The 10,959-nt window shown below is 39.5% G+C and overlaps 2 protein-coding genes across 10 annotated transcripts in view; one reads left to right on the top strand and one right to left on the bottom strand.

The window, feature by feature from the left end:
- On the bottom strand, nucleotides 1-3,984 carry JRKL (JRK like). The gene has a single exon (XM_077867578.1). The coding sequence runs from the start codon at nucleotides 3,341-3,343 to the stop codon at nucleotides 1,769-1,771; it is 1,575 nt and encodes a 524-aa protein (XP_077723704.1). The 5' UTR covers nucleotides 3,344-3,984; the 3' UTR covers nucleotides 1-1,768.
- Nucleotides 3,985-4,008: 24 nt separating this feature from the next.
- Nucleotides 4,009-10,959, top strand: part of CCDC82 (coiled-coil domain containing 82) — a 34,032-nt gene continuing 27,081 nt past the window's right edge. For 2 of the 9 annotated variants that reach the window (XR_013362529.1, XM_077867585.1), the window contains exons 1-3: nucleotides 5,559-6,378; nucleotides 8,945-9,678; nucleotides 10,156-10,357. Coding sequence is in view for 8 of the 9 variants with exons in the window: in XM_077867585.1 (XP_077723711.1) it covers nucleotides 8,959-9,678; nucleotides 10,156-10,357 (922 nt within the window). In the remaining variant the exon portion in view is untranslated. Of the gene's footprint in view, nucleotides 4,127-4,464; nucleotides 4,751-5,555; nucleotides 6,379-8,944; nucleotides 9,679-10,155; nucleotides 10,358-10,959 lie in introns of those variants that run through there. The other 7 variants (XM_077867582.1, XM_077867580.1, XM_077867581.1 and 4 more) reach the window with 7 other exon arrangements.

Genomic DNA, 10,959 nt, shown 5'->3' with positions numbered 1-10,959 from the left:
AAACAGTGAATCTTTTACTAGATATTAATATTTTAAACCACATAGCTTAACAGTAATGTTAATTTTACCACTAGGTGGCAACGATACAGCTGAATTTCACCGGCAAGATGAATTTTAAAAATTGAGCAAATCCAGACAGAAATTCCAAGAAGCTTTTATACATTTTCATATTAGGAAAATGAAAATTTCTTTTATATACAACTTAATTTATAGCATAATGTATAATTAGCTGATTCGATAATGTATGTTAATTTCTGATGCTTTTTTCATGCAGCAATTTTCAAACAGTTCTCATCACAGAAGTCTTTTTTAAAAAAATCTGGACATGTATCATGAAGATAACAGAAATAAGGTAAAGCTAAAAGTATCTTTGAAGTCTTAGAATTCTAAGAAAGGCACTATAAATATAAAATGCAAAATATTTCAATTTAAAAGTTAAACCTTCAAAAAAATGACCAATAGAGAACATTTTTTTAAGGGTAAAAAAAATGCCTGATAAATGCCTATTTATCCGGCAGGATGAAATAATATGGAGACCCACATTGCTTTTAAGTTATAAATTAAATCAATATTCATAAAGCCTTTTCAAAGTCTTGAATAAAAAGTAAATTTAGTAAGCAAATTTATCAAAATTCAAATTTAAATGGATTCTAGAAGAAAGAATACCTTTTTACAAGTGTCAAAAGAGTAAATGATGAAATTCCTTAGAATCTGGCACTTTCCATAACCATTTCTGCTTTCTTCATAAAACAGGTCACAACCTATGGCTTGTTAAAAATCAATAAAAACTTTATTCATTTCTTTTTCTTTTCGTATCAAATAAAAGGGGAAGGTATGATAAGTTTTTTCAAACTATAGACATTTCCAAGAACACAGTAAAAAAATCTAACTTTAAATTCCCAAGATTCTTCCCCATATATAAGGTGGGAGTTCATATCACCACATGTAACATTACAAAACCTGTACTATAATTACATGAATAAATAATTACCCAATTCATAATATAAGACCCAATTAAAACAAGCCTATTTATTCCCTTTGTATAAATAACCTAAAGTTCCCCAAATTCTCAACTCGCACTTCTCTACAAATAGATCAGAATATCTTTCATATATCAGCTTTCAAATAGTTTTCTTACTAATTTAGTAATCACTTCATATATATTTACTTCCAGAAAAATCTCCTCCCCTTGCCGCCTAAACAAATGTTAAGAGAACAGAAGTAGCATTTCTAAGTTATTTTTATAATTACAATTCATAGATCACTGTTTCCTCATTATTGGACTTCACTTTCAATTATTGCAGACCACCCTGAAATCTAAAATATAGATTATTTCTCATTCTGTCAGTGTATGCAGAACACAAAATATAACCATTTAAGATGTTAACACAAGCAAATATTACTGTGGCAGCCCTCATAAACCAAACAACAGATTTCAGTAAAGTGCTCAATCTGTTCACTGTTATCTGTAAATTTTTTTTGAGGTTTTAGAGAATGCCACTGTAATAGAAGGGATAGTTGCAGATCTACCAAAGTAATACACGTGTATGTGTAATTTTTTATCTATACAGAATCAGCTTCCAATTATCTGCACAAATAAAGGAAGACACACAGATGATTCAAAACATAGTCCTCCAACACTTCAGATACATTCCTGTATCTGTATTTCATAGGGCTGTGACTGAGACTTGACAACACAAAATTAAGCCACATTGCAGAGGTTAAGAGTTACAGACACAATTACCAAAACTATAACAATGAAATGCCATTATTGACTTGAGGTTGTCATCTTCTGTTTATTTCTGATGGTGGCTCGAAGTTTACGAATCACCAGTTTATCAGGCAGGATCATATCACCTTGTTGTTCTAGATAATCCAATAAATTTTCAGTCCATTGGAGAGCAGCTGCATGATTAATATGTTTCTCTGGAATCAGTTCTATTTCCTCCTCCTCATTTTCACTAGATTCGTCTGTCTGGCCTTGTGCTCTTCTGATGATTTCACTGTCAGTTAACACTTCATAGCCTGGCTCAGTACTGTCCACTTCAAGCCACTTTTCAATGTTCTCAGTAGTCACATTTTCCAGTCCTTTGGTATGCTGTAAAATGGTGGACACAGTAGCCATGGAAATATCTTCTTCATCAAAGTCCAAGCCTTCTTTTTCCTCTATGGTAGGTAGAATTTTCTTCCATGCTCTGCTAATGGTAGCTGGCTTTACTAAATTCCATGCCATTGCTATTTCATAAAGTGCATCTAGCAGAGTTAGCTTCTTCCAGAATGATTTCAGGTCATTACCTTCTTCCAAGTTGTTCTGAAGAAGACCTGCACGATAATTTCTCTTCATTGTCGCTACGACCCCTTGATCGGAGGGCTGGATCAATGAAGCCACGTTAGGCGGTAAATATTTAGCAAATATTTGACCATCATCTGACCTTAGGACGTTTTCATTTGGATGTGTTGGTGAATTATCCAACAAGAGCACAGCCTTTTCCTGCAGGCCTTTAGATCTTAAGTACTCCCGAACCTGTGGCACAAAGATCTTATCAAACCACTGTCGGAAAATGGAAAGATCCATCCATGCACCTTTTTGGCTAAAATAAGAGACTGGCAGGTTTGAGGTGTCCGTCGACTTGAAGGAGCGAGGTTTCTTTGCTTTCCCCACAACACAGAGTTTCAGTTTGTGTAAACCTGTTGCATTGGCACAACACATGATAGTGACTCTTTCTTCAACTGCCTTGTGCCCAGAGACACTGTATTTACCTTTGATCGCAGAAGTCCTGGAAGGTAGGCATTTCCAGAAGAGTCCAGTTTCGTCTGCATTGTAGATCTGTTCTGGCTGTAAATTCTCTCGTTCAATGAAGTCTCGGAAGTTGTTACAAAAATCTTCCACAGCAGTCTCATCGCCATTCAATCTTTCATTTCTAATGTTAATCTCCCTAATGCTGTGCCGCTGCTTAAAACGAGTTAACCAACCAGCAGAGGGGTTGAAATCACCATCCATTCCCAGAGCATAGAAAAAGAACTCTGCCCTTTTCGCACAAATCGGGCCCGATACAGGATTCCCTTTCGCTCTCTGCTGGTTGAACCATTCTAGCATGGCCTTGTCCAGCTCCTCGTACATGGATGGCTTCATCGATTTCCTCTTGGCCAGAAGACTCGTGGAATCAGAACTGCTTGCGTAAGTGATAATCTTTTCCTTATTTTTCCTTATATCCCGAACTGTAGTCTCACCAATTCCATAAATCACTGCCAGCTGCTTGGAGGAGCCTCCGTCTTCGAGTTTCTTTATTATATCCAGCTTATCTTTAATGGTCAGTACCACCCGCTTGCGCTTCCCCGACATGCTGGGGCTCGGGCTCGGGCTCGGCTCGGGCTCGGGCTCGGCTCGGGCTCGGGGCCTGGGGCCCGGGGCCTGACCCAGTGTGAAGCAGTCCACAGCCCCCCTCTTTCGCAGACTCCGGCTCACAGCCCTGGCCCCTGGGCCTGGGGGCCCCGACCCCGCCCCGCCCCGCCCCGCCCCGGCCGGGACCTGCTGGGCCCGCCAAGAGAGGGCAGAGCAAGAGCCGAGGGGGCGAAGTCTGGGGGAACGGCCTGTAACTCAGATGGGCGGGGGAAGAGGCCCCGAGTCACCGCGGATAATCCGGATTATGGACATCTGTGCTATTCCCCCCGTGGCCGCGGGGGCCTGCACCCCACGGTCGCCCCAGACCTCCTCCGCGCCCAGACCCAAGGGGATCGCCCGGCACCGGCCCTGCCACACCCCAAAGTTGCGGCGGAGCGGAAGAGCCGGGCGCCGGGCACGGGCTCCTTCCCCACGGGACCGGCTACGTCTGACCTCTTCCACCGCGAGCCACACCTGCCCGCGCCGGGCCGCGCCTGCACAGCCGCTCCGGCCCCGCGCAGCCCGCCGGGCCCCTCTCCCCGCCTCAACTGGGACGGGACCCGCACGGCTCCCGGACTAACGCGCGGCGACCGGAAGACGCCCCTCCCGCCGCCGGCCCCGCCCCCAGCTCCTCCCAGAGGCGGGACTTCCGCTGCTCCCCGGAAGGAGGCGGAGCACCGCCCGTCCGGGTGGGTCCCTGGGGCGGAGGCGGGGGCGGAGGCGGAGGCGGAGGATCTTTGAAAGGTGAGGGCGCGGGGCGGCGCGGGGCGGCGCGGGGCACCTCGGGGCGAGGACTCGCTCTCGCTCCGGCTGCTCCCGGCGTGTGGACGGAGCGGGGGAAGCCGCGCCTCCCGGCGGGCGGGGAGAAAGTCGTTCCCGCGGGCGCCGTCGGGTGGGCGGGAAGACGGTCCTCCGGGCGCCGCCTCCGCTCGCGGCCGCGGGTGCGGAGCTGCAGCGGGCGGGGAGCCCTTTCCCTCCGCGCGGGGCAGTGGGCAGGGCGGCCGGGGCGGGGCGGGGCGGGGCGGGGCGGGGCGGCCTTCCCGGCCCCTTGCTGACTCTCCGGGTGCGGGAGAGTTTGTGTCGTGCCGGGGCCGGGGTTTGTGTCGTGCGCGCGCGTCACCGTGGAGCCCGGAGGGTCGGGTTTCCCAGCTGCGGCGCCCTCGCCCCCGGAGGCGGAGCCGCGCGGCCGCCCGCGTCCCCCGCGTCCCCCGCGTCCCCCGCGTCCCGCCGGAGCAGGCTGGTAGTCGAGAAAACGACTCCGACGTGGACTCCCGAGAGCATCCTTCTCTGCCGCTCATCCCCGCTGGGTTTAGAGAGCCCCGGAGGCCAAGCCGGCCCATGCGCTCTGGGCGAAACCGTGGAATATTGGTTCGTTGATTCCAAGCGGGGCAAATTGGCTTTCCTCCCTTTATATCTTACCATTCCCTGTTTCTGTCGTGTGGTGCTGCCCTGCCTTCCAGTAATGGGAGAACTGTGGTAGATCTACCGACGGCAGTGTGAAAAGACCTTAATCAGAATCGTGCCCCGCAGCCGTTAAATCGTGCGCCCCTGGTAGTTGGATCAGATTGGGAGCTCCTTGGGAGCAGAGGCCGAGTCGCTAGTTTCTTCCAGTAACGCCACAGCTCAGCCTGTGCTGGCACACAGTATGTACCTTCAGTGACCATTTCTTTGGTCAATTAAGGTTTCCTCTCCAAACTGCCCTATGGAAGGAAACGTCAGGGAGGGGTGTTGTTTTACAAATAGGAATGCACCCCTCCTGGTGGAATTTCAAGTAATGGTTGGGGTTCCACTGCCCTTCTGGCCTTAAAAATGTAAACTGCCACCTGACAGGGCAAGTGATTCCTAGAATGAATCTTTGAATGAACTGACCTCAGAGTCTACACGTAAGGGATATTTCCTCTGATGAGAAATTCAAGTAGACTCATCAAAGTACTTTTAGTGGTAGAGTTACTGTGTGAGAGAGCAGTATGGATTCTTACCTTGCATTCTTGCAGACAGCGTAGCTTTGTAGATGCCTTTTATGTGACATTAACTATGAAGCACAAAGATGTGACAGTACTGACCCTCTTCATTTATTAATTGCTTCCTGTTTGCAGTTTCTTTGTTTTTCTCTTTGCCTAAAGGTAAGGTATCATTAAAGAAGCTTGATTAAATTCTCATTTCAAGAAATTGTATACTCATCATATAAAGAAATTACATCCATTGCATGGATTCTTTTTTTTGAGTGAATTCAAACGATCAAGAGATGTCTTATTCATCAACCTGCCTTCACCTTCTCATTCTCTCCTCAGGTTCAGTTCACTTTTTCCCCTCTGTCATCATTCTTCCCTCCCCAGCTAACATAGTAAAAGTATTCACAATTTTAAAAGAGGAGCCAACCATATTTAAATTACCTTCTTTTTCAATGACATAATTTTTGGCATTATTGATAGAATAGCAGTTTTGAAATATGAAGAGAGACCGTGGAAATTTGGCAGTTGGACAAATGAAAGTTGATTTATTTTATTTGAACAAAATTTGTTTCTTCAAATATTCAATATTGCAGTTTTCCCAAATAAAATTTTTTTTCTCATCAGAGACTGACTTTTTTGGAATTTTTACTTTTGGACTCAATGGGGAATCCTTAAGTCTTGTGATCAGTGTCATCAATAAGATGGTAGAGGGAAGTTTCAAACTTTCATCTCTTTTGCACATTCTTTTCTTGCCAATTGGATGGACGATTTCCAGAAGTTTCTGGCCTAACTCATGTGCACTAAAATTCTGTTACATAACTTTTTAAAAAGCATGTTTGTAAACTCTAAACTATTTTGATGATTATTTTATGAAACTAAAGTTTAGCATGAATGAGAGATAGAATAATGACTTTTTAAAGGCATGATTTTTACTACCTTATACAAATATAATATTGGCAGCAGTCATTGTATAGAACTGGACGGGGAATCAGGAGACCTGGTTTCTTATCCCTGCTTTGTCACTAACAAGCTGTGTGATCTTCGGTAAGTCATTTAAACTCTATATCCTTGGCTTTGATATTTATAAATAAAGGTAGACAGTCATCTTCCTTCTAGGATCATTGTCAATATTTAAAAACATATGAAAATGCACTAAAAAATTCCTATACATATAGGATTTTTTAATAGCTCAACCATGTGCAGTGATAGGTATTTTTATAATGTCACATTCTTACTCATCTCTACCATTGTCATAGGAGGTCACCTATTGATATGATAAATAACTGTCTTTTGACATGGTACAGCTTTGTGAGATAGTCATCTGGTGTACATGAAACTGCTGTTGAGTACTAATACAGTCATCTTTCATTTAATGTTCCTGCTGTTCACACTTGCTTTAGTGTATCTGCTGAGACTGTATTTGTCATTTGTTTTCATAAATATTTTTTCTTTTTTTTCCTCCCAATTCAGACTTATTAGAAAGACATTGTAGTGTAACGCACATGCACAGTTTGTTCAAATTTAACTATCTGTGCTTAAAAATTACTTATTTGCACTATATGGCTTCACGGTATCAGTTGCGTAGTTTATCTGGTGCTTAATTTTAAAAACAACAACAGTAATCTGTTTAAAACCTGGAGAAGAACTGGGTGGACCTACTGTGAAGCAGTACAACATATAAAAAACATACCTTAAAGAGATTTTTTTAAAAGTAGTTTTGACCACAGTTCTCATCTTTGTTGATTTTAATACAAGCCTTCTGTAGTATGCAACCCAAGTGTAATTTCAAGTAACAGAATATTTTGTCTATTGACGAGGATTTCTTAGATTGCTGTTACAATGCTCCGTTATCTCGCAGCGGTTGCTGTTGTAAGGTCACACTTCAGCCTACGAAGATAATTTCTGGTGTATAATCTTAGCAACCATTATTCTGATTTTACATGAATTGTTACCATTCTAGAAACTGTCACATTACCTTTTAACATAACAGATTTTGTACAATAGAATGAGCAGTATTTCCTTCACTCCTACCCACCCAAAAGAGGAATAATCCTGGAAAGCTATAAACTTGATTGAGTGATACTGCCATTGCTCAGAAAATTTTGGCATTCTATTTTTGGATTATTTTCAAAGTTACAGCACATTTAAAAAATACCTGTAATGGCAATTAATATTTGTCTTTCGAAATTAGATTTCATTTCTGGAAGCTGCTAACAGTCCCTAAACTAAAACAAGTCAATAAAATGGGTATTTAAACCAGTCTTTGGGATTAAAAAAAAATAATAATAAGGAGTATGGTTATTTTCATATTTTTAATGTATTTTTTGATACTATGTTTTATAGAAAATCTCCATTAATATTCTGTGCCGTGGTGCAAATATTGGAATAATTAGACTTATAAGGTGATTTCTTTGGAGATAACTCTCAATAGAACATATAAGTCCTAAAAAAATAAAAAAAAAATTTAAAAAAGAACATATAAGTCCTTATACATATATTATGAGGTTAGTCTCATTACAGTGTGATCATATGTCTGTTTTCCTTAGCAACTACAGAATTAACTATGTGTTACTCTTCTAGTTATCTTACTTCTCTCTTATTGTTCCTTTATTATATACTTGTGGTAAATTTAATGGAGGTCAGTCTTTGCTGAATCAGAAACATACAGTATTTGTTTTCCTTCCCAATATCATACTTTGCTTCACCATGAAACTTTAGTTTTTCACCCAGTTTTGGATTATTAGTACGTTTTCTGTTGGATTGTATCTTTACCTTTGTGTGGTTTAAAGCCATTGCCATTTTACTAAAGTATAGTATAAAGTGTATCACCTTATTGAATAAGTGGTCTCTTAATTTTGCACTGCTGTCTCAGTTCTCAACTACTACTTTATAACTTTCTTCATATAAATTGATCCTTAATGTTATGATTCATATCATTTCTCCGTTCAGAATCCTTTGCCTAAGGATGAATGATTCTGGTAATCCCACCCTATTTTTCTATAGTTGTCTCTTTTTTCCCCAGCATAAAGCCTTTCTTCACACCCTTTTGGTCACACTTAAATTACTTAATGTACCATGTTCTCTCTCAGTGCTGAAGTTTTGACCTTAGCATTTTTACATGCCTGAAATCCTATTCTCTGTCATTCTTTTTGTTGAAAGATAGCCATTCCTTTAGTAGTCTCTCAGATCATACCTGTTCCATAAAATCTTAAGTGAAGGACTTGCTATATTGTTCTTCTGCATCTTTATAATTTTATTGCAGTTATTTTTATCTCTTGTTTTCTATCAAATAAATACCTTGCATTTTTCTTAATATATGTTCGTATGTTCTACCCATGGATAATCTTCTGGAGAACAGGACCATTATTTTTCTACGTATCCATTTTAGCACAAAATATAGAATAATTCAGAATAGATTTTCATATAATTATTTTATAGATGTTCAATAAATTGTTGAATAACTATTCTGCCATCGTCACTTAGATATTTTATATGATTTTTACCTTTGTGAACCATTTTATAACACCAAATAAATATAGTTTGTACCATAAATGCATTCATTGTTGTAATCTGGTTATCATTATTGTATTCCTAATAACTTTTTTTGTAGAAGCTTAAGTGAAAATGGTACATGTTAGAAGACACGAAACAAGGAAAAATTCTAAAACTCAAGAGCGTGAGCAGAAATCTCGAGTGGATTGGAGGCGGACTAAAAGAAGTAGTATCTCACAGTTACTTGATAGTGACGAAGAGTTTGACAGTGAGGAAGAGCTTGACAGAGATGAAGAGTTTGATAGCAACGAAGAGCTTGACAGTGATGAAGAGCTTGACAGTAACAAGGGGTTTGATAGTAATAAAAAGCCGGAAAATGAGAGAGAACTTACATTAATTAAAGTTGAAAGCAAAGGTAGTAACTGTGAGCCTCTCATGAACACTGGCAACAGTTCCACATATGAAGAAGAAGAAAACAAAAACAAACGTAGAAGTATTGACTTACCAGATCATGAAAAGCTTTTAAGTCAAGAGGATGATGATCTCAATAAACATACAGGACAAATAATAGAAGATGACATAGAAGAAGAACACATCAAACGAGGGAAGAGAAAAAGGATCTCCTCAGTTATGTATGACAGTGATGAGAGTGACGACAGTGATATCCTCGTTAGAAAAGTAGGTGTTAAACGTCCACGTAGAGTGGTTGAAGATGAATGTTCTTCAGTGGAGATGGAGCAAAAAAAACCTGAAAAAACTTTAGCTGCAAGAAAGCGAGAACAATTCCAGAAACTGAAAGAACTCTCAAAACAAAGATCTCGTCAGAGACGCAATAGTAGTAGAGATTTTGAGGTGTGTTATATTTTATTGGTTTTGTTACTGTTTATACATTTCCTTAAAGTGTTTAATTTTTATAAAGTGCTGATTCCATTCTGTTTCTCAATTCTTGAATTTATTTTTTAGTTAAGTATCCTTAAACACATTTGATCGCACTGTTGTATCTAATATACTGTTTTATCATGAGCCTCAGTTTATCACTGTTTTAAAATTGAAAGACTGTTTGATATGGTCTTTCCTCTTTTTACCTTCTACTTATAATCTTAATGTCCAGTTTAAACACTTCATAGCATTTACCAAGGTATATTCTTCCTAATTCCAAAAGTTCAACATTTAACGTGACAAGACTTTTTTTTTTTTTTAAACATTACAATATGAAATTAATTCCCATGGATCATTGTTTTGGTCTCAGATTTAGTCTTTTAATTTCATATTCCATACTGACAATTTAAAGGTAAAAATTTACTGAAGGGTATATTTTAACTTAATTAGGACTCTGAAAAGGAATCCTGCCCAAGGAATGATGAAAATGATGATGATGAGGAGGATGATTATGAATATGATGAAGATGGAGATGATTATATTATTGATGACTTTGTAGTTCAAGATGAGGAAGGTGATGAAGAGAATAAAAGCCAGCAAGGAGAAAAATTGACTACATCACAACTGAAATTAGTAAAACAGAATTCTCTTTGTAAGTTAATATCAAGAAAATGTTTTATCACTTGCTCTAATTATATTGAGTATCAAATCAGCCTTTTATTATCATGTTCTAAGTCATTGATTAGGAATTATGGTTTTATTTTTAGATAACTTTGTCACTCTGAAAATAGTTTATTCTAGTAGTTTCAGGAACCCTTTATACTCAAAAATTATTGAAGACCCCAGAGAGCTTTTTGTTTCTGTGGGTTATACCTATCAACGTTTACCATTGTAGAAATACAAAACAAATTTAAAATATATTTATTAATTGACTTAAACCAACATTAATAAGCTTGTTACACGTTAACATAAATAACATTTGTATTAAAAGTAACAATTTAAAATAAGAAAGTCATTGTTTTACATTTTAATAATTGTATTTAATATATAGCTTAATAGAAGGTAGCTAGGTTCTTATACCTGCTTTTGCATTCAGTGTATTTTGATGTTTTTGTTGAAGTAGATGAGAACAATTTTGTTCACATAGGTAGCTGGAAAAGGGAGAAAGATTTTAAAAGTATTTTCAAAATAATGTGGATATTCTTATTTGTCACTACACCCCAATTCAATAAGTGATTTTTAAAGTTAGTTGCA

The sequence above is a fragment of the Canis aureus genome, chromosome 23 (genome assembly GCF_053574225.1).
Source record: "Canis aureus isolate CA01 chromosome 23, VMU_Caureus_v.1.0, whole genome shotgun sequence".
NCBI classification, from domain to species: Eukaryota; Metazoa; Chordata; class Mammalia; order Carnivora; family Canidae; genus Canis; species Canis aureus.
The sequence above is the reverse complement of the archived record's forward strand: the minus strand, read 5'-3'. Positions and strand labels throughout refer to the sequence as shown.